The sequence below is a fragment of the Anopheles ziemanni genome, chromosome 3 (genome assembly GCF_943734765.1).
Source record: "Anopheles ziemanni chromosome 3, idAnoZiCoDA_A2_x.2, whole genome shotgun sequence".
Lineage (NCBI taxonomy): Eukaryota > Metazoa > Arthropoda > Insecta > Diptera > Culicidae > Anopheles > Anopheles ziemanni.
In genome coordinates, this window is record NC_080706.1 from 42,364,980 (window position 1) to 42,388,885 (window position 23,906).

The 23,906-nt window shown below is 45.8% G+C and overlaps 3 protein-coding genes across 3 annotated transcripts; 2 read left to right on the forward strand and 1 right to left on the reverse strand.

The window, feature by feature from the left end:
• The first annotated feature begins 567 nt into the window (after positions 1–567).
• LOC131288228 (protein PALS1) lies at positions 568–16,220 on the forward strand. Its single transcript, XM_058317343.1, has 11 exons — positions 568–587; positions 6,911–7,041; positions 7,117–7,208; positions 9,332–9,532; positions 12,996–13,179; positions 13,256–13,470; positions 13,553–13,852; positions 13,931–14,816; positions 14,896–15,027; positions 15,472–15,653; positions 15,755–16,220. Exons 1-11 carry the CDS (start codon positions 568–570, stop codon positions 15,932–15,934), a joined length of 2,523 nt encoding a protein of 840 aa, XP_058173326.1. The 3' UTR covers positions 15,935–16,220.
• A 3,465-nt stretch (positions 16,221–19,685) lies between these two features.
• On the forward strand, positions 19,686–20,820 carry LOC131287806 (breast cancer metastasis-suppressor 1-like protein). The gene is made up of 3 exons (XM_058316889.1): positions 19,686–19,986; positions 20,105–20,349; positions 20,429–20,820. Exons 1-3 carry the CDS (start codon positions 19,794–19,796, stop codon positions 20,693–20,695), a joined length of 705 nt encoding a protein of 234 aa, XP_058172872.1. The 5' UTR covers positions 19,686–19,793; the 3' UTR covers positions 20,696–20,820.
• Positions 20,821–21,338: 518 nt separating this feature from the next.
• LOC131287786 (large ribosomal subunit protein mL49) lies at positions 21,339–21,995 on the reverse strand. Its single transcript, XM_058316870.1, has 2 exons — positions 21,906–21,995; positions 21,339–21,837 (listed from the first exon to the last, which is right to left on the reverse strand). Exons 1-2 carry the CDS (start codon positions 21,993–21,995, stop codon positions 21,370–21,372), a joined length of 558 nt encoding a protein of 185 aa, XP_058172853.1. The 3' UTR covers positions 21,339–21,369.
• Positions 21,996–23,906: the final 1,911 nt, after the last annotated feature.

A 23,906-nucleotide genomic window follows, 5' to 3' on the forward strand; every position in this document is an offset into this window, starting at 1 on the left:
GTGTCCCTTGTGGGTATGTGTGTGTCGGCCGACAAATGGATGTGCAATCAGCGGATTCGCTGCACGTACATTAAACGCGGCGCATAAGTGCAGCAAAAGCGCATATTCCGAAGTACAAAACGGAAAAACATGGTTTGCACCGTGAAACACACGGCCCGGTTCGGAACGCAGCGGGTCCAATCGGTGCATTAAATAGCAAAGAGGAGGGGGGGGGGAAAAAAAGGAAAGAGTTATAACAAAAAAGGGAAAGAACATCATACAGCGGTGAAATTAGCGAAGCGAGTGCAACGTGTGCATCGAACGAGCATATAAAACCGCATCGAGAAAGCAAAGCAGAAAAAACGGCGGTGGCGAACAACAAACGACAAGAAAACAACGGCCAAATAATCGAACGGTGGTGGAGGAGGATCGCACCGACGCATCGGGAAAGCGCATACAGCCATCGCTAATGAACGTCAATTCATGTGACGACGACAAGTGAAACGAAAGCAATTCCGCGTCGGGACGCACAACGGGGATAACGCAGATCGCCTTCAGTATACCCGTACCCGGACCGCCGAACACACAATGAGGATCCTCAAGCATTGGTAATAACGTTTGTAACGAATCTGGGACCATCGTTTTTTTTTTCTCTCCCCATTTGTCACACGTAGGCACCTTCCGGTTCCGCCGGTCGGTCTGATGTAATCGTCTTTACTGAAATAGTTTTAGTACTGCTGTGTCAAACATGGGTTTTGTTCCGTGTGAAACCTATTCTCGGCGAGAATTCTTAGTGCACCCGGTCTCAAGTTATACTCAACTGTATGTGATGGAGTTCTGTTTCTTTAAGCTCATGTGGTTGATCAAATTGCAAAACTGGAGAAATCCTATATGCTATCTAATCTAATATCTTGTTATAAATCAAAAACTATCTGCTATAAAAAATGTCCACTTCACATTGCATCGTTTAAATCATATCTTTCAAAATCAACTACGCATTATTTTAGTATAAAACTGCATATTTATTAAAAACATGATTAAAATTTATTGCAATCCTAGCGCAGTTTTTTTCAAAGAAACTGACAACTCTGAAGAACTATTAAAAGGCATTGACGTGGTTTGTTTCAACAAACAATCAAGGGGAAATTCAAATTTAAATTTCATTATTGTCGATAACGTGCTCTGTAAATTTAGCTTTCACTTATTTCTTGGAGCACAAAACATCAAATATCATGAGTAGAATTGATTGGAATTGGAATGATTATATTTTAAAATCGAAAACATATAACTTCCAGTTTATGTGGTTTTTTTAAATTTACCATAAGTTAATCATGAAAATTGACTTAATTATTTCCATAACAATCGACTAACTTTAAAACGTCCAATTTTCACATCTAAAACATTTCACATCAACACATTAGAGTTCATTTAAATAATTTGTCATCAATTTATAAACGAGTAAAATAAATTGTATTTAAAAACCGTTTTTTAAAACCGAATTTACGTTTTTAACGGTAATGCAAATTAAACGATTTATTTCAATACATCCCCCTAAAAATATTACACTTTTCTGTTAAAGTCGAGATTTTTTCTAGTTTTGAACTCCTTAAAGCAAACTGTACCGTATGCTGACAGAAAATTATGTCATTATTCGTGAACAATGGTAATTTCACAGACTCTTACCAGCTCTTACGTCCACCAGCAGAAAATCCTCCTCTTAACGTCTTATCCTTTTGTTGATGCTCACTTGCTGCTGCACCGTACGCTTAATGTAAGGTGTTCCACCGAAATAATGGGATACTCAGGGACATTTCTTACTTTCACACCAGCCTTCGAACATTGTTATGCATATGAGCCAGTACACCGCACCGGCTATGCGGTGCGCTTCGATCTTAGAGCTTAGAACTCCAACAAAAAAAAGGGATAATTCTACTTCTCTCCTGCCTTTCGAAGTCGCACAGATGAGCCCCGCTCGAAACGCACAAAGCTTTTTTTCCAGCACCACCGGATAAGCGTCGTAAATTAGCCTCTTAGGGGTCTTCCGATTATATTGCTAGATATTTTCATTATTCAGTCTTTCCAGCCGTGATTGCTTCAGAATGCTGGTGCGCCCAGCGGAAGGGATCGGGAACGGAGCAATAGAAAGAGTGAGCAGGTTTGATAATTTATGGATATTTTTTGACTAGGAAAACAAAAATCTGTTTTTATCACTCCCAAAAGCACGACCATCGGGGGGAAACGTTTTGAATAAGATATAAAATTCCCAACGGCAGAAGGGGGTTTGCATTTATCTATATCCGGACACGAAAAAGCACTACCCTAGTGCTGTGTCTGTGTGTGTGTTTCGTTTTCTTTCCCAAAATTCCATGCAACAATTTCGAGACCATTGCACATGGTACGCGTTGCATCTTCGTTTGCTTTTCAATCCGACAATGCCCCATACACTAATCATTTACGGGTGAGTAATGGCAAACGGAATGTGGAACGGGCTTTCCTCCAAACAAAAGTATGATTCCATTGAAAGGAAACCCGGTTTCCCACGCTGGTTGCGTGAACCTCCCGAATCGGCCCTTTTGTCTCCGCTCGTTCGCAAAGCAAATCGTAAGGAAACCGATTCCGAGCGCAGCGCACTATAAACCTTTTCCGCTCCCTGGCCAGTCCTTGAATGGAACCGAAAACGGTTTCGGATGGGGATTTTCGTTTCGTCCTTCGGGTAGACAGCTCGCATACAGCGAGATCCGGGCATCCGGGCTCAATCGGGGGTGGTAAACACCGTGACCCCTCTGCTTTGTCCTTTGCGATCATTTTTGCCTTTCTGCCCGGGTTTCTTTGCCAAACCCCGACATGACAACACGGTCGGTGTGTTGGCGTTGAAGGACTCGTCTTGCAGGTAACTTTAAACCCGCCTTTCTTTGCGCACCGTCAGCAAACATCATTCCCGGAACCTGGCCCCGGATTAAGTCAACCAAAAATCGGTAAAGCAAACAAACAACCGACACTGACAGTTTTCCCCCCCGGTGGCTGGAAAGATCGAAAATATTTGTGGAATTCCGAATAAAAGACGGTGGGAAAAATCGATCGCTCATCAGGGGATCGTAAAGCGGACGGCTCGGCGTCGATCCGTGTCGAATTGCAACTTACTTTCCACTTCCGTCGCCCGGGAGGTAAATTGGGATCGGTCGGATTTGGGAGAGGCTGATGAAGGCACCGAGTTGAGCCTATTACAGCGCCACACAAACAGGGCCGGGCCGACTCAATCACGCCAGATCGGTCTTTATTGTATCGATCCGAGCGGCCGGAAGTGGCATTAGCTCGTAGTCAGCGAACGCCGCCGCCGTCGACAAGTCATCGAATGACACACCCCAACGTTTGGTTCCGAATGGGGGTTGTGACTCTTGTTGCCCCTCGTTTGAACCGAGGTTGGCCCTCAAGTGCTTTCCATTGTATCTGCACCACGCCTTCCGGTTTCTCTGTCCTCATCGGCTTTGTGGATGATGATCGCGCGCGCGCGATCTCCACTCACGAACTCGATCGTGGGGTATCGACATGGAAACACATGCTGGAGGAAATATTACTCCGAACCTTCAGTTTCACTTTGCACCGATCATTACGATCGCACATTTTCCTTCACAAACAACCTGGTGGTGCCTCTACCAGACCATTCCAAGCCCGCATCCATCCGTGACCGTCTGTCACACGTCATATGTTGTCTTTTTTTATTTCCCCTGCTCCATTTACTTCCGGTGTTGCTCACGCCGATCCAACGATCGTCTTCGATGGGAAGGGGCAGTCCGTCCAGTTTCAACCTGATCGAGCAGGGCACCATTTCCGGCCGTAGCCATTTTTCCGCGACCAACCTGTCACAACGGGGCGACTCGGAGGCGACTCTGGCGGGAAGGTGTCTTTGGGTGATGGAAGTCGATCGGTTATCTGTGAACCGTGAAATTAAATTCGACCGAATGCGGAGAGACAAATGGCCCGGCGGACGTGTGCATGTTTTTAGTTGGAGTTTTCCGAAAGAGAAGCCGCCCCGGGGTGTTGCGTCACACACCACCTATGTTTAAGCTGACGAACATCTTGGAGGGGGCATTGCGTCCGAAGATCGGCAAGTGCAGATAATGGCAACCGACAGTGGATGAGAGGTCTTGATCCAACTTGAGTACCTCGAATGCCTAGCTTTAAGCTGGTCATCGGAGTTGGCGCTAGCACAATGGACAATGATCGTTTAGCTGGACGCGCATAACTTCATAGGATGATCCTCACCGTCCGCTAATCCACTTGTCGCCACGGGCGGTTGGAGATTCGTTCCGGAACAGTTCCCAACGTCGGCCCGAACTCGTTCTGTGAGGAAGTCGGTAGGTTTTTGGGTAAATTCTTTATCCAAAAAACCCCGTGCCTCAAAAGCTTCACCGATCGTAAAACAGTAAACGGTCCTTTCCCGGGGGTAGGAAAGAGATGGACGTGAGATTCATCCATCTCCGGCTCTGTATGGCTCCCGGCGTGCGCGGGTGGCTATCCTGGAGTTCCCGGCCGGAGATTCTAACGTCAAAGGCCGTGGGACGACAGGCAAAGACGATCGAGCAAAGGTGCTTACCTTCAGCTACCGTTCAAAAGAGACCACTGCCGAACTGTGGTCCACAGGCCGGAAAGAGACACCCGGACGGGCACAATGGGTATCGGGCAAGAGCCCGGGGGAAACCTACGGCGAATGACGAGGTGTAATTTAAGATTCCCAACGCGTTTCCCCAGGTACGGGGAAAGGAATGGAAGAAGAATACAGGTTCATTTGGTATTCTAGATGGCTTTCCGCGGCCCAATGCCTTTCTTCTTCCTCCTCGCCGGGTTGGCGTTTCCGTCTTTTCGATATTGTGATGGTGGTTGGTGTGCATGTGTTCGTGATCATCATCATCCCTCACAGGCGGCAAGCGTCTGGTCAGAACAACTACGTTGGTTCTTGGCGAAGAAACAAACTCGTCGAAGGGATCGCTCTAACGTCGAGACACGATGCCTTCCAACCTTTCTGCCCGCTTGCATCTTCTTTGCGCAGGTTTCCCGTCTTCGACCATGTCCCCCAACCCCCGCTCGAAGCGATGTTGTGTATTGCCTCATTGACCAAGAATGCGGTTGTTGTGTGGACCTGTAACCGTTTTTTTTGCTCTACACAGTTTTTTTCCTTTCCTTTAGCAATTTCTTAAACCTCCTCCGCACGGTGCGATAGTGCTTGATCCAGGGAAAGACCCTTCGGACAGCAGCAAAAAAAAAAAAGAAACCTACAACCAACATCGCTGTTGTCCTTGTTTCGTTTTTTTTTTGCTGTTCGTTTACGGTGTACGATCACGAAAACGATCACGCGCAGTAGAGCGGACGGAGCAACACATCCCAACATGGTCATAACTATACCACATGCCAAAAGAAATTTCATTCATCGTTTTATTTATTTCTTGGCTCTCGACCATCGCGTTCCCTTTTGCGCCGAATGATGATGATGATCAGCTCTCGGCGTTGTTTGTGGTTTCGGTTACTTTTGCGTGTCGGCCCTTTTTCCACGCTGCAGGCTTGGCATCGGGCACCGGGGTCTGTCTCGTCTTGCGCCGGTTGCTTGCCGGTGGTTTTCACAAAGCGAAGTGTTTCTCAAGAAGCCCTAGACTTTTCGTTATCGTTTGACGGTGAGCGATCGTATGTCGATCGCTTGTTTTTTTGTACAGTTACCATTCACTGACTCAGGTTGACACCTTGTAGACGACGCTTATTTTCACACAGCAGCAGGAAAGTGAAGAATATGTTTATGAAATTTTTTATCAACATTTGGTTCGTTTTGTAGCTTTATGATTTTGACGGTGATGTTTTAATGTGTTCATGCAACTCATTTTTCCATCATCTATATATGAAACGTATTGATATTGTTCTCCTCTGTCTTCCTGTGTTTTTTTGTCCTTTGTTTAACAAAATGTCGATTGAGTTTTGTTCTTACTTTTTCTGTTCCCTCAAATTATCAATCATTTTTTTTTTTATAAAGTATACACGTTTTTCAAATTGATCCTACTAAAGTGCATTATAAGATGTCTAATAATACTCAATTTGATCATGAATTGGAGTTAAAGGTATTGGAATTTCGTTTGTGTTTCGTTTGTGTTTACAGACATTCTCATTTCAAGGTAGTAAAGACGGTTCATTAAAATATCAATATATGATATTTGATTAACAACAAGTCTTAAATAAGATTCGTTTAAATCTTATGTTGGTACTTATTTTAATGGCGGTATTAAAAGTTACTATTTAGTGCTGTTACATTGAGTATCATCAATTTTTGAAAGACTTTTACTTTTTGCCTCATTTAAAACAAAACTTTGGTACGAAAAAATATATCAGCTTAAATTAAACCATTTAAGCAATGAATTAACAACTTTCACACTAATTTATGTAAAGCATTAAGTTATTATTTAAATGTAATAGTACCGGGTTCAGTGAATTGTTTGCCATTGGTATGAACATTCAAAAATGTGCTTGAGAAGGATGTAGTGGAATAAAAAACACAAGAAGGAAACGGTTCGGGTAGACATGTTGCTGTAGATAAAGACAATTAAATAGATATCAGAAAAACATGCACTTTAGTAACACAGAAAATTTTAATTATGCCATAGTCCACAATGAAAAATGATTGATTGAGAATATTTTCAACATTTGAAATCGTGTAGTAGCACTGATGCATTCTAAAAACATAAGAAAATCCTGAAAATTTTTAAAAAATTTTTAAACAGAATTTGTGCTCTCACTGGAATGGCATATAGAAAACCTTTGGAGAATAATTCAGAATATAAGGAAATATTTTAAAATAAAATTATATTGATTGCTTGAGATTTCTCTTTTATAATAAGTTGCCTATCATACATGACTCTTACCAAATGTGTTTTGCTTTTTCTTTCCTTCGCAGGCCTCGCCGGCGCAGTGGCTCCAGCATCGTGGTGTTGGGTGGTGATGACACGCTGAAGCCCTCTATACCTATTGATGACTATCAGGAAGACTTGGAAATGTACAATATGTTAGCGGTAAATCAGGACAATGGTAAGAAGCACATTTTGTCGCGAACATCGAGCGAACTTCCTCAAATAACTCATTAACCTTCCTTCTCCGTTTTAGGACCACATCGGGAAATGGCTGTCGATGTACCTGAATCGTTCATAGCCAGAAACAAAACGCCCCCGCGCTACCCACCCCCGCGGACCACAACGGCGCCGGCAACGCCAGCAGCCGTCGCCGCCGCTGCCGCCGCCGCCGCCGGAGCCGCGCCCGCCGGCACGCAGGTAAATCACGTTTCCAACGCAATGCCCCAGGTCGCGCGTCCCCCGGTCCACCGTCATCCGGCGAACGGCGTCGGCGGGATCCCGCTGGAGCTGGAACCGCTCGACGGCTCGTACAGCAGCGACCGGCACCTGTCCTCGCTGGACAGCAGCCAGGAGTACGGCAAGAAGGGCGGCGGCTCCAGCAAGGGCCCGTCCTCGCTCGGTTCGGTCACCAGCGAGTTCGAGCCGTCGCTGCTGGCCGTCTCCAACAGTGGCCACCCTATCGCCACCGCCAACGGCTACGGCCGGCTGCGGCGCCACGAGGCGGGCGACCTGCGCGGTTCGCTCAGCACCAACCGGAGCTCGTCGCCGTCGTCGTCGGGTGATCTCGGACCGCCGGAGTACGACGTCGGGCCGCACCGGGAGCTGCCCGTGGACGTGCCGGACAGCTTTGTCGAGATCGTCAAGGCACCGCCGCGCTACCCGCCGCCCAAGCCATTGATCATTAAAGACGCTATCAGAAAGAAAGAATCATGCTCATCCAGCGAATCCATTGATAAACCCAAACCGCAATCACAGTCACCGGCGCGCAACGAGGTACCATTTTGTTTTGTTGTTTGTGTTCGTTTGTTTCCCCGTCATCTAGCTTTTTGTTTGTTTGTTTCTGTTTCCGTTTTTTATCATAATTTTCCTCATCCCACTATCATTTGGCTCGTACTTTCCGTTAGTATTTTCCACACCCCTTCCACTATCCTCGCTTGATCGCATTGCGGACCAAAAAACCGAAAAAACAAAACCATCTTCCCCCGATGACGATTAAGGGACCCGCATGCATATCACCCTCGTATTTCCTCCGGAATTCGTTTACCGGATACCCTTTTAGCTATCCAAACCTTCATCCAGTCACCTGCTGTTATTTCCACTCATTTTATGCATCCACACACAATCACACGCCAACCCTTAATTAGCATTTTACCTTCATTACACGTTCTAGTTGACTAATCGTACATTTCCTCGAGTGCACATTCGCACCCGTAGAAAGGCTTATTAAAAGGCTTGTTAAACCGTTATCTTAGTTAGTGGATCGATTTGGCAAAATCATGATTGAGTAGATGGCAATTGGGCCCCACCAGAGACAGTGCAGAAGAAAGTGATTAAAATTTGCATTCGAAGATAGGACGCATGGCCGTTAATTATTATAACACGATTGAGTTTGTATTAAAACATTGTTTTCAAAGTTTTAAAATGCATAAATAAGCTTACATGGTTTATTTTATAGAGTGCAATGTTCAATTATCTGCAAAATGTAGTTTGCATTTTATTTTTTCTTCTTAATTTAATATTCAAATAAAAATTTCCTGGTCAGACTGTATTGATTTAAATTTCAAAAATAGGATACATATTGAAAGAGATGCTAATATCGTCCAAACACTACGCTCATGTTGATCTTACGCTTGATCCTATAAACTTGTTTTTGATTATAATTTTTTTGTGATTACTTTTATAGTAATTTTTTTTTGCATTCTGCTATATTGCTAGCTTAAACTTAATTTGATAAAATACACCACCTACATTGCTGATCATTTTTACCATCAACGCATCAATATGACAGCTGTTTCATATTATTCTTTGATCATTTTTATCAAATCACACCTGGTGCCTCGTAAGCCGGTCGTATCCAACAGCATTATCGTACGTAACGGATGATCATAATGCCGTCCAACACCGTCCAACTCCTTCCTAGTGTACAAAGGGGCCGTTCTAGAAGAGGTGCCCCGATGAGTCGCACGTAAAGTAGTGTTATTCTCTTCGAGTCTCTATATACGTTGGTTTTCCTCACTATCCGGTGGTACGGTTGTACAGTGGACCCTATCTACCAACCTCAACTCCCTCCCGCATCCCCGTGATACTACAACGGGGATCACCGTAGGACACCGAAAGTCACTGTGAAACTGTAGAAACTGGTTTCTCTCCGCACCAGTCTCCGAAAGGCAGCATTGCTGATAGCGCACATCTTGTGCCTTATTTTTTCTCTTTTTCTTTCGAATTTTCCCTCCCCCCCCCACCACCAGCTCAACGGCTCGACGAAACCGGTGCCACCGCCGAGGGATCACCTGCGGATAGAGAAGGACGGGCGGCTGACGAACCGTGCACCAGTACCAGCTCCACAAGTGCCAGATCGGAAGATTGTGCCGAACGCATCACAGCACCAGCATATCGGCCAGGTCCTGGAGCCGACTCCGGATCAGTTAGATAGCATTAAGAAGTTCCAGGTGAGTTGGGGTTGTCGGCTTGTGGGGATTAACGAGGGAGATATTAACGAACGCCGACAGCAGAATATCTCAATGCATCTGAAGAGTGGACGTTGTTGAAGTTTGAGAGATCCTTTTAAGAAACGATCGCCACGTCTTCAACGTGATTTGCGGCCGTCTAGACACACTTTTGAGATACTCGAAAGGAAAGAGGCCGAAGAAACGGGATGTTGTCGTTCCAGGGGACCTACTGTTGGCACCTTCATGACAATTGTGCCTTTCACATTAACATCTCATTAGCGTGGCGTAGTCCATGACTCAGTCCCCATACCGTACCTAGAACATCATACCACCGGGAGTTTGTCCACGTTCCTCGATGCTTCCCGCTAGAGTAAGGGATGTAACTGGCAAACAAACAAACCACCCCTAGGGGTTTGTCATGGTCGTTGTTGGCCGCCGGTACGCATACTAGCATGCAAGCCATACGTTCCTACCTGCCCGCGCCCTGTTTGGAACAGGTGAAATGTGGCGTTGCGCGGATACATCCCCTCGGTCTGACCGCGGTCAATTGAGGCGGGTGTGTGCGTGTGTGTGTAAATGCATCCCTGAACGGGTGCCTGTAACTGTGTGCGTACTGCATCGTTTCCATGCCAAGCGATGCATTCGAGTTGCATCCGATGAGAACATCAACATATTTCAAAGTTCTTCCCACTCTCGCCGCACTTTTCCGAGGGAAAGATGCAAGCTGCGTCAATGGTTGTATTATGGGGCGTTGCATCCAGAACCTCCCTGCACCCCAGGGGTGAAGAACAGCGCAGTCAGTTTCTAACCCGCTGCCGACCAACTCCGGTGTGGTGGACGCCGTTACGCGCAGCACAGACACAACAAACGGCACCCAAATCAAACCCCTCCCGGACACACTTCCTCCCCCCCGCATTTGCTGAATGTTTACATTTCGGCCATTAAGATTCGGGGGAGGTGGACGGTTTGGTTTTATTTTTGTTTAGTTTTTATTTCGCCTTCGTGCCGCCATAACACGTTACGTCTTTCTAACTCCCGAACGCAAACCATACGCACCACGATCAAGTGTACGCTAGATTTGTTTGTAGGAAATGCTAATTTAATTCCAGTTTATTCGGCTTTATACTATCACGCCAAAGTCCCATGGAACCCTGCTTTCCGTGTTGCTCCAAAAAAAAAACAAACGGGTCTATTTTCCATACAATTGATGTTGATGCTGGACGGACAAAAGGGTAAAAAGCGGTCCACTTCCACCATCCCAGCGTGATTGCTGGTGACCGGTTGACAACACAAAATAAAAAGAGAGTGTAGGAAAGGGTTGTTTCGAGTGTCGAGGGTGTGATGATCACGTGTGTAAGGCGGGGGGGTGGAAGGTGGGAAAAACTTGGTGCGGCACCCTCTCGCTGCCAAATCGGTCAGTGTTTGGGGAGGAGTGCGCATTGCTCGCGGCCACCGCAGTATCACCAAAACGGTGCTTGCGTAAAGACGCGGTGGTCCGTGTTTGGCTCGGCGCAGTCGGTTTGATGGTGTGTATGTGCAGTTGTTCTGTAAAGTGTCGGTTGGGGTTTTTTTTTCGCGGGCACAAGTAGGCTGTGCCATTACCTAGTGCGGAAGTGTGGCCTGCTGAGAGTGGTCCTTTCCAATTTTCCCCCACGGACAGAAACCGTAGACACTGGTAATCTTCTCACATACGATCGACAACCTCCAATGAACCCAAGTCCCTCCTTTGTGGCGAAAGTGTGTTGGTTTAAGTTTTCCAAACAGTGTTTTATGATAAGACGGTCATAAAATCCGCCAACAAACCGAGTGTACCGAGTGACTCACCCCTAGTGATACATCCTCCTCTAATCTCAGTGGAAAGTTATCAGCGTCAATCGACATTGCATTCCGTTATCAGATACGAAGCTCCCCAAACGACCGACTCCCTGTCTACCATGCGACGTGTGTCCAACGACATCTTTCGGCGTAGTGGCTGAAGCCCCCCATACGTCTACAAAAGATACGAACCCCTTTCCGGATGTAGTTGGCCAAAGCGACGGCCAGTACGACGGTCACGTTCGAACACGAATCGATCCAGACGTAATTAAATTACACCCATCAGCTGATTCGCTCGTTCTCGGGTTGTTCAGGGTTTTAAGCCCTCCCGGTCCTCTAGTTCTCGGCCGTTTCTTAACCCCCGCCTACGTCGGAATTTTGATAGTCAACCCCCCCTCCGAAGAACTCGCCCGGTGGCGTAGGTTTTTGCAACAAATTCCCCCGGCCCCGTGTTCTAACGTAGTGGTAATTTGCGTGTCACTGTGGCTATACCTGACCCTCGCGACGGTGGCGACGACCACGTTCCGGAGGGTGATGATGTAATTCATTACCGATACCGGTTGCCGTTTCGACGATCGTTTGTTTTTGCGTTTTGTCGTCGCGCGCGAGCCGTCCTCGAAGTCAGTGAAGAGTTGGCCTGTCCACGGTGAAGACGCGCCGTTAGATACTCCCCTTGGTGACCTTTCAGCGACGGAGATAAACTAACCTTTGCTGGTGTGTGGCGATAGTGAAGTGGGGGGGGGGGGGGGGGTTGTCGGTGTTGTTTTGCGCACCACTCGTTGCCGAAAGAATTGTTAACCACCATTCGGAAAACACACAAAACCCCAACGTCCCCAGAGCCGGACAGGGTGGACTTTCTATTTCTGCCAAACGGCAACATGGCGGCCGTTTCGCCATGTAGTGGATGGGTCGGTTTTCGGTGCATACTTCCAGCTCCATCCGGTTGTGCGAACTGACCAGCAACAGCAGCAACAGTAGTAGTAGCGTCAACCCACACAGCAAATTTGAACTACGCTCGAAGGAAACCAGTTTGCGGGAAAGAAATTCCCCCTTCGATGTTCGCCGGAACGTCAAAACGTCGCGGGTCGAAAACGTGATCAGCTATTCAGGCCGGTGTGCACTAAGCTATCTCTCTCGCGAACCTCGGACGCAGGCGGTTGGGTAACACACACAGGGACGGGGGAAAACGAAACGTGCGAAAGCGCTTCACGTTCTGACCTTGCCTACACCGGGCTCGGTATAGGCTTGGTGTGCGCTCTCGATCGGAAAACTGCACTCGCCATTGATAAAGGGAGGCTTAGTTCCCAAACAAACCGAAACACCTTCCACCCGGGTGCGGCTCTAATCGATCGTTCACACGATCCGTAGTACAACGGTATAACGTTAGCAGACGCAACTCGGAACCTTGCGCGGGAGCTATCCGAAACGGCGATATGATCGCCCATCAGCAGTCGCCCGGGGTCAAGGGGACCAAGGGGGTTTCTCGTGCGACTTCGAACTCACTCTACACGCAGAAGCAGGCAAGTTCTCCGGAGATGTTCGAAATACTGAGTGGTTATATTAGGAATCGTGTGAAAGCTGGAAAGTTGGGTTTATGGAAGAGAACCTCCTTAGTGACAGCCCTTGCGACCTTCTCTTCCATTCGCAGGAACAACTGCGACGAAGACGGGAGGACGAGGAACGGATAGCGGCCCAGAATGACTTCCTGCGCAACAGCTTGCGCGGTTCGCAGCGGCTGCGCGCCCTGCAGGACAACCCGATCGAGAAGCCACCGGTCGGTGTGGACAACGAGGCGTACGCGGACGACGAGGTGGTCGTGGAGAAGGTGATCGGTAAGAATCGAGGTTGGACATCTGGTTTGCTTGGAGTTTAATGACAAATACCCCTTTGTGCCCTAAATCCAAACAGGTTACAGTGAGCTGGTTGCGGCGCTTCAGCGACTGCAGGGACATCTGAACAAGCACGGCCTGGCAGCACTCGCTGGCCGAGTGACGGCCGCCCAAAGTCTGCTGCTCGGGCCGGGCATCGCGCGAGCCTTGGCCGTTCGAACGGCGGTCCTGGAGCGGCGGCGCCCGAAGGTTCAGAATCCCATTTGCTCAAATGCTCAAACCCTGGCCAAGGATGTAAGTAGACGAATATCGAATCGGATACTTTTATGTAAGAAGTTAACTGACGCACGATCTTCATTTGTTGTTTTCCTTTCAGTGTGTCGAATCGCTGGCACAATCCGGCTCGCCAATCGCAATAGAACTGTGTGATCTGCTGTCCACGTACGAGATGGAGGGTCTCCTGCTGGCGCACGATCGGATCGCAGCGACCACCGATCGGTCACCGGTCGGCTCGTACGTCGGCAGCCCGGTCAACCACGCTACCCTGCCATCCCTTAGCAGCAACAGCATCAACAATAACGCCTTGACCAGTGCGGTCAAACCGGTCACGGTCATGCCATCATCAATTCCAAATAACGCTAGTTTAGTGAACAATAACAATAACAACATTGCAAAGGTGAGTCCCGGGGCGGGGGGGGAGTTCCCGGGTGGATGGCTTTACTAATCCCTCCTTGCCTATTCTGTACCTTCGCAGAGGGAACCAATGAGTGTGCCTCTCGGTGTGCTGCGCGACGGAAGTCAGGATCACATCAAGATCATCCAGATCGAGAAATCGTCCGAACCGCTCGGGGCCACGATTCGCAACGAGGGCGAGGCCGTTGTTATTGGGCGCGTGGTACGAGGCGGGGCGGCGGAGAAGTCGGGCCTCCTGCACGAAGGAGACGAAATCCTCGAGGTGAACGGTATCGAGATGCGCGGCAAGTCTGTCAACGATGTGTGCGCCCTGCTCGGCTCGATGACGGGCACGCTGACGTTCCTGGTCGTGCCGGCTGGCATCCCGCAGATCGTGCCGGGCATCGGGATGCGGGATCCACCGGTGCTGCACGTGCGGGCCCACTTCGACTACGATCCCGAGGACGATCTGTACATTCCGTGCCGGGAGCTGGGCATCAGCTTCCAGAAGGGCGACGTGCTGCACGTGATCTCGCGAGACGATCCCAACTGGTGGCAGGCGTACCGGGAGGGTGAGGAAGACCAGACGCTGGCCGGGCTGATACCGAGCCAGTCGTTCCAGCATCAGCGCGAATCGATGAAGCTGGCCATCGCCGGCGAGGTTGGGTTGCGCACGCGCAAAGACATCAACGGGAAGGCGGGTGGCGGATCGACGCTGCTCTGCGCCCGGAAGGGGCGCAAGAAGAAGAAGAAGGCCAGCAGCGAGCACGGATATCCGCTGTACGCCACGGCGACGGCGGACGACCCGGATCCGGAGGAGATTCTCACGTACGAAGAGGTGGCCCTGTATTACCCGCGCGCATCACACAAACGGCCGATCGTGCTGATCGGGCCACCGAACATTGGCCGGCACGAGCTGCGCCAGCGGTTGATGGCCGATTCCGAGCGGTTCGCCGCAGCCATTCCTCGTAGGTGTTCCGATCATCAAGACGAAGGTTTTTCTGGGAAGAATCGCAACATAATTCTAATCGTTTTGTTCCGTTTTAGATACGTCACGAGCTCAGCGGGAGGGAGAAGTGCCCGGTCAGGACTATCATTTCATCTCCCGGCAACAGTTCGAATCGGACATCTTGGCCCGCAAGTTCGTCGAGCATGGAGAATACGAAAAAGCTTATTATGGTGAGTGCCCTAACGAAGCATTTATCACAACCTATAAACGCTTTGAGAAAGAAACAATGTGTCCCTTTTATTAAATTGAAGCTTCGCTGAATGTTGAACCTAGTTCTTTACATAAATTAATTGAACAATGAAAATAGAAATCAGAAAGAGCGAAAAAGAAGCAATGTAGCAAATAATGTTTCTTCTTCTCTAGTCGTAATGACCGTCTTTACCGTTTTTTATTTTATCGTTAGTATGCTGAAATGCTTAAAACACGTTTTTAAACTAAAGTTAAGAAAAGTGATTATATTAGTGCTCTCATACTCTCAACTCTTTTTTTTCCAAACAAATGTTGTTTCAAACCAAATATACCACGCTTGTTCAACGGATTAGATAATTTGTTTTCTCGCGCCAAAGGATTGCTTCCTAACAAACGTATGTGGTTTCCTTATTTCCCTTTCACAGGAACATCTCTGGAAGCCATCCGTGCCGTGGTCGCCAGTGGAAAAATATGCGTACTTAACCTGCACCCCCAGAGCTTAAAGCTGCTCCGCTCGTCCGATCTGAAGCCGTACACAGTGCTGGTTGCGCCACCGAGTCTGGAAAAGCTGCGCCAAAAGCGGATACGAACGGGCGAACCGTACAAGGTAAGGGATTATCACTAGCGGAAGGATTACGGGTTTGCGCCATGCATTTTAAATGCAACGTCGTATGCCATTACGATTATTTTTCTTGATCCGTTCTCAAGGAGGAAGAGCTGAAGGAAATCATTGCGACCGCACGCGACATGGAGGCACGCTGGGGCCACCTATTTGACATGATCATCATCAACAATGACACCGAGCGGGCGTACCATCAGCTGCTGGCGGAAATCAACTCCCTCGAGCGCGAACCCCAGTGGGTGCCGAGCAGCTGGCTTCACAACTAATGGCGGTAATGACCGTTCGCTGGCTGGTACCAAACTGAGCCATTACGCCGAATGTTGCCTGTCTGCTCATCGCCGGGGAGGGGGGAGTTCTTACGTGCGTGCAACAAGTGAAGCCAACCGATTCCTGCAGCGCACGTGCCAATTGTAATCACTCTTGCAAGGGCAAGACATCGGGATATCGGTAGCGGTTAGAAAAAAAGGCTACTGGCCGCATGACCTTACACACTTATTACCCCGTTAGCATGTAGCATAGAGCACACGTGGAGCATAATTATAACGGAAATCGTTAGGCCCCCCAAAACAGGATAGAAGAGTACGCGTCGAAGGCGCCCGTAGCAAGCTAGGACATTCCACTAGACTAGCACCATGTACCCAAAATTCTGAACACAACCGATTCTTATACCCAACACGTGTCATGGGCACGTTATACGTACACGTACACGACACTTTACTTTTGTAATTGTTGTTACATGAGTTCCCTTCCGTTTTGCTTGCGCACGCCATGCGCATGCAGTTACGTTACTTTTTTGTCACGCGAACAAACACACACACACACGCATGTCTGCTGAAGCGGAATAGAAACCATTTTAATTTCGCATAGGAACCAATTGTGTACGGTACGGATCGATCAGGGAAATGACGGAGGGCACCCAGGGGGAAACTCGGGGGATGAAAATAGATCTGCGATTTACGGGGATTTACGGTGGTTTGTTAATACTTTATAGCGTGTTTTATATTTTCTTGGGCCGGTCTTCCCTTTACTGTGTGTGCGTTCCACGAGGTAAACTTACATAACTCCATTCCCCTCCATTTGTACTGTACGTTTTGTTTTAGAATAATAAATGTTTTATTTATCTAGAGTTTTATGGGAGAATAAAAGGGGGAAAGCAGTAACATTACTATAGAAGTTTTCCTCAAGCACTCTAGCGTGCAAGTGTAATATTCATGATGGAAGGAGAGGTTATAAAGAAAGTGAGAGATAGCAAAGGGTAAACCAACAGTAACTACATGGAGTGGCGCAAACCGAGTACACAATAAAAAAGCAATTTCTAAATGTTGTAACAATACTATCAGAATAGCGGGATTACACAGTTGCAATTGGAGATAGGGGAGAGGCGAGGTCGTATATGAAATTTAAAATTAATTAAAGAAAACCCCAATGTATTGTAGCTACGTTAAGCGAGAAAAGAAAAAAAAACCCAAGTATGTAGAAAAAATATATACCGATGAAAGTAAATAACGAGTATGGAAAACTTAACTAATCAGCAGCAAACAACCCGCCCTGTGGAGAGACGTGTGGAGCATAATAGGTAATGGATATTAGTGATTCACAAATTTACACAAGAGAAAACAAAAATCAAAATAATCGTAATGCGGTAGCCGGCCGAGGTGGTAAAATTAGACTTCCTATGAGAAACCGTCACCATTACCCCATTGGACACTCAAAATTGAATGGAAAGAATCTATAAAGCAAGCAAGCAAGTAAACGTGGAGGTAGAAACAGCAGATTCGATATACTTTTTGGCTCGTAAGATATAAAATAAATCAAATATACGCGATAAAATCTAATCCATAGGAGAAAATGTGCTCAAACACCCCCGAAAGGTATTCGTGTTCAAAAAACAACGTTTTCTCTTTGTAGACCTTCAACTTCTACTAGGTTGCTCACTTAAGTCAAACATTTGTTTGGGGCTTGGGTTTGTATATTTTTTTTATCCAAATGCATTCGTTTCATTTTTTGTGGTTTTTTTATTTTTTCCACAACTAGCTCGATATGTATTATATTTGACTTAGGATGATTATTTGAAGCCAATGTGGAGGATGTTGAGGCAGCGGGTACTTAAAACATTCCCTTTATCCACAATTTAACAGGATCTTCTAAGGAAAAAAAACAAAATAAATACTTTCCGTTAAAACTACTCCTGATGGGACTGCTTTTCTTCGTTTCTTATTCATTGGGATTAGTTGATTTCGTAGTGGGCGAAATATCCGCATTACTTAGGACGTTATATAGGGGCTAATATAACCGGATGATGAGGTAGAGCAGCTGTAGAGTTCGGGTCTATATTTTAAACCGGTATCTACCAAAACTGTCCTATTTCAGTTTCTAAACTTGATCAACACCAAAATATACGCTAACCGATGTAGTTGAGGGGATAAAATGAGGACAGCTGCTAGAAACAATGCCGCTAGCGTATGTATAAAGGAGGTTTAGTTCTAACTTAAAAGACTTACCCGAACATGTTTAGCTGAAGGTAATTAGTGTGTGTTATCAGATGACGGCGAAAGGTGAAATATTTTGAACAATAGCTATTTTTCTATACCGGTAGCACGATGCGCTCCGTGTTGTTTCTTTCTTGATTGTATGGCTATGTTAACCATGTTTTGATACGTAGGGTTTTGTATATTCTTGTATAGTGAACAGGATTGTAGAGTTTTTATTTCATTCTAAAAAGATTCCCCGTACTAACGGATGGCAGTTGACGAATAAAGTAGTGAATTGTATTGCAAAGAAAAAGATAAATAATCGGCTCAACCATCCGAAATCTTGTTTCATCTACAATATAAATATAATTGAAATTATCAGGTTGAAAGTTTTGTTCCCAACGTGACACTTCGTTATGATAAAAAGATTAAATAGGATAAGGCGGAGGGTTATAAAAGGGGCACCCAAGTGGTATCGTGTATTTGATAATTCTTATATTTTGTTTAAATAAAAGATTCTTAATTATAAATGGGTCTCACAGAAACCTGCCCTTCTAGAATGAAATTATTTTGGTCTATATCATTGTCTTATTTACTAAATAAAGCTTAAACAATGCAAAATAATTAAACACATCTTGTTTGTGGCGTAACGGATCATTTGATTGATGGTTCAGTCAAGGTTATTAACACGAAGCAATACTTTGTTTCGAGTTTTACTTCATTGCAGTAACCTTGTGCCTCCGCGAGGGAAATTAAAAGAAAACTAGTGGTGGAAACTCCTACAGGGATTCGAATCTTTCGATTCAAATCCATTTTGAGACCCGGATCTTCGAATCCGAATCCCAATCCGTCAAACGGGGTCCACACTGCAGCGCTACGTCACTTTTCAAAAGTAGCCCAGTTTCGGCAGAACAATCGCGCAAACCAAGCGCGACAGAGGTAGGGGAGTATGTGGAAATATGTATCACATTGGGGCGCAAACTCGGCTAAAATTTTTTATGCTCATTTATCATCAATGGTTGAATTGATCCAAAGGCTAAATCGAGCTTGTGAATGGTCCCCAAGACCATCTAGATCACTATCGCTATCCGCTCCCAGGAGTAGCTGTTTTATTTCAGTTCCAGGGAAACTACCCACCACTATGCGCCAATTTGAGAGAGAAAAGAGAATTAAAAATTCTCTCGCAAAATCGCAAAATCTCTCTTTCTAAGAGAGAATCCGCGAATCGGGAACAATCAAACTTGGTTTTCCTGGGACAATTACATTGTCTCTAGATCGACTAGTTATGTGACTAATTCGACTCAAATCATTGTGAGTCGATTCAAACAGTTCAGGATCAAGTCACAATCGAATCAAATCGAGTCCCAAACCAATCAAATCTGATTCGAATCCTAATCGAATCAAAACTTTAGAATCCGTCAGATGGGATTCGAATCTTTAGAATCTGTCAAATGGGATTCGAATCTTTAGAATCCGTCTAGGGATCGAATCTTCGAATCTTCCGTATCCCGATGCTGCCAACACTAAAGAAAACAAAACGCCTATTTAATAGTAGTAAACAACAGTCCTGCAGAAAAACGACGGAAATTTGCTTTAACCGCGCTGGGGTTTTGTGTGAAAATTTTGCTTATTGCAACAGGAAGTAAGTTTCATTATGCCGCCTGTGAAAAACGATGGTGAAAGCGATGGAGACGGTGATATGTCCGGGGCCGAAACAGAGCACTCTGGCTCGAGCCAGGGACATGATTCAAGCGCCGAGGAGGCAGACGAGCCCGATTCGGATGATTCCTCGGAAATGTCCGAAAGCGAATGCGACCGCCGGCGCGCCAGTTGTCTAGAAAATTTAAGTAAGTTAAGCATGACCACATCAGCTCATGGTAGAACGATCGTAATGGGTACCTAGGTACCCTTCATTCCCTCCTTTCCTTGGCAATCGCGAGACTAACTTGTTTTGTTTACTTTCAGGCAATCTAGAAAAACAATTCTCCATTCTTAAAGAACAGCTGTACAAAGAACGTATGAACCAGATAGATTATAATTTGCAAGAGATTCGTAGCGGTCGATCGGAGGAATATATTAATCCCGTGAATGTTCTGCTGGAGAAAATGAACTGCCGCAAGGAGGTCGCAAAAGTGCTCAAAAGGTATCGCATCGACAACATCCAAAACATTTTCGATGGAGAAGCACAAGCTGCCTATCAACATTTCGATGTACGTACACATTTCCTCTTGCTTCACCTTCTTGGTTTTGTTCCACGGTTTAATTTTTTTTTTTGTTTTGCTCTGGTAGAGTGAAAAAAATCTCGGCGAAGACGTCATTTCGGATGAAATAATGGATACGGTACGACGGCTGGAGGAGGATCGCCATAACGTGGATATTTCCTGGGCCGACTGGGGCAAGAGTACGAGAACGGCAAAGGTGCGGGGTCCAGGTCGAAAGAAGGCGGTAACGGTGTCCGGACCGTACATCGTGTACATGCTGCGGGAGGAGGAAATACTCGAGGACTGGACATCGATACGAAAAGCACTGAAACGGTCGACGGCTGCCGCTACCTGATATTTATTGTAGGAGAATCAAGGGGAATTTTTATGATAGAGTTAAGAGTGCTGCAATTTTCCTTCGTTTCGGTTAGAATAATGGTGCAGTGAGACACGTGGAAGGCAATTCAGCAGGATGAATACGCATTCTGATTGGATACATTCGTGTGTCAATTTCCAAATCATTATTAGTTAACTGAATTTGAATGATACACCTTTTACCACTGTTTAGCGCAATGGCCAAGGTGTTTAGTGACACCGTCCAAAACATTACGATACGATGCACCTGTACAATCAACTCTTTGAACAAAAGCGCTCACAAAAGGCTCGCAAAAATGACTGCCGCCAAAAGGAGCGGCGAACGGTCTATTAGGTGCGGCCAACGCACAAAGTTTGCTCCCATTATCTTGGAAGGGTCTGTCATCTTCTTAATGCTTTGGATGGAGTCTCTAAACGACGCTTGCGGTATCTTAATAGCTCCGGCGATCGTATTAATGTTTTGGACGGTGTCACTAAAGGCCTTGGCCATCGCGCTAAACAGTGGTAAAAGGTGTAACGATCCTTCCTAAAATAAAACCTTTAAAAGAAAGTTGAATCTACATCGTTTCATCCCGAAAACGAACGTTTCCGAACTAATTTGACACACATCAGCTTAATGTTCACTAACGTTTAGCATATATTCTAACCAAATGTTTACATTCCTTTCTCCAACAAAAACTTTTCCACAAATGCTACATGGTCGCCTTTCAGCTCGATCTGTCCGCTCATTTCGTTTACTCGCGTGATGATGGGCCGATTTCGCTGCTTCTCGATCAGATAGCGCAACTCGGCCTCCAGTAGCCATATGTCCCCCTCGACATGCCTTACGGCCGTGATCCGACGCTGGCCACGGTACGCACGACGAAGATACACGGGCAGCATGTGATTTTTGGTTCTCTGCACGAGATACTTCAGATCCGGCTGAGGGTTGGCCGGTTTCCAGCCCGACGGGTAGCTTTCCTTTGCGGTCGGCTTCGGAACGGTTCGTGGGGCTAGCAGCCGCTCGACGTACTTCCACTCCGGAGGATTCCGTACTACTTCAACCTCAGGGTACTGGGAGATATCACCGACCGGCTCCGATGACCGGAACGAAGAGTTTCGAATCGATATATTAGAGCCATTCTATGAGAGGAAAATAAATCTATTCTGAAGATGATTGCACACTAAACATGTATATTGAAATATTTTACCTGAAGTTGGTTTGGAAAACGATTAACCGAAATAAATTGAATTAATTTTGGGACTTGCAATGTTTTGCAACATAACACGCGAAGCGCCATGATTACGACAACAAACCTTTTGTTCGTGTCGCCTCCGTGACGTTCATCGTGATGTTCGTGTCGTGTCTCTCAGTTGTCGCTCAAATCGGCCGTTGAAAGTCATGCAGTGAAGTTGCTATTTATAGTTTACAAAAGCCTGAATACTAAAAGTGTAAATTTTGACAATTTTTGTTTTTATTTTGAAAATTTACATTCAGAACTAGATTTATTCAACATTTTGATAACTGGGAAAGATATTATACAAACAATTTTACGAAAGTCAGTTCCTTAGTTCCAAAAATTAATCGTCGGATTGCATCAACACATTATGCCATTCCTGATTGTATCTAACTTAGGTGCATATCAAAGTTTGTTTTTTTTTGTTATCTGCAAACAAAAATATTGATTGATGCAACAGTCACACTTAAACTAGTCTTATTGTACACCCTCCCCCTTTATACCCCGCTGTTTTGGTATCGTTTAAGGTTATAAAATTTTAAAAAGATAAAATTTTAGAAATTTTTGTAACTTGGTGAATATCGAAGCAGCGATCAATAGTGGCTCTTTTGCTTGCAGAACAACAATTGATGGACGGCATTATCATTTCGTTTGCGCCAACCATATTGAATTGATGGGATTTGAAGGATTGGTCGTACTGCCGGATCTTAATCCTGGAGCGGAAAAGTAAACTTTGTGCAGAACTTCGCATTCGGATTTCATAAGTACCTCTCCCTTCTGGAGTAAGCGTAACCGTAAAACAACCGTTTTTTGGTTGACGATCAATTTGAAGGCCTTTTCTTTAGATGATCGCGGAGAAACTGGCAGCACGAAATGACTCCCAGAAGAAGCTGGAAGTTTAAAATCATGACCACTTCTTCTTCTTCTTTCGATATGCGAGTCGGGGTATATCCTCCTACGCTAAGTCGAACAATTTGTTCCCTTACACGTAATCCGAGGCGTACCAACTCTGTCCGAACTCCTATGAAGGGGCTCGTCCTTTAGGACCGGCTATAATAGCCATATGTCCACCCGCCGTCCACGGGAGGGATAATTCCTTCCGTTGTCAGGACACAAGAACTCGTGGTCCGCTTGATTGTCTCAAACGGCACGAGATGTGCGGCAGCTAGGATTTGTCTGACCTGAGCTCCAGCTCGGCGTCACCACGCGGTCGTGCCGTAACCTTACTTTTCCGCTAACCCTTTCAGGAAACTTATGCACTGCTAACATCCGCTCTGATGCACTACCGAACTGGAACTGAATCATGACCACGCGAAGGTCAATGCGATCTTTTGATCCAATCTGAGGTAGTATCATAAACACTTTTTGTTTATGCATCACAAACATAAAGTGTTTATGATCACGCCAAACTTTGGATTTGGCAATCGTTAACCAATTAGGGATCCTCGCTCAACAGGATTCGGGAATTTAATATCAAATAACTGGTGGGTTTTACTCTTGAAGTTTCATAAACAAAATCTATTTTTTTAACTTCTTGACATTCAATATTATATTTGGGTTCCTATTACCCATTCAAAACTAGGCTATTCTTATACGATCAGCCAATCTAAATTTGTATGAAGTATATAAAAGACTGTAGGTTTTTCAAAATAAATGTTTTGACTTTAGAAAAAAAAATGTTTTACCTCTAAAGCGTTCATCACAATGTTAGTTGCTTGCTTTAGTAGCTGATAATTTGAATCAATAAAAGATACGAGCGACGCTAAGGAACTTTACCCGTGAGCAAATTTATCTTTCCAGGAGATAAGACCCTATTCAATACCACACCATTATCAGAAGAACTGAATCGAAGTGTTTATTTAATTGTCTTATGTATCAAGGCTCAAGGCATCTTATGTATGCACTTAAAGAAAATCGGTAACGGAGTTGCATCTACATCATTTTGTCTACTAACGAGCTCCGGTTTGAAAAAGT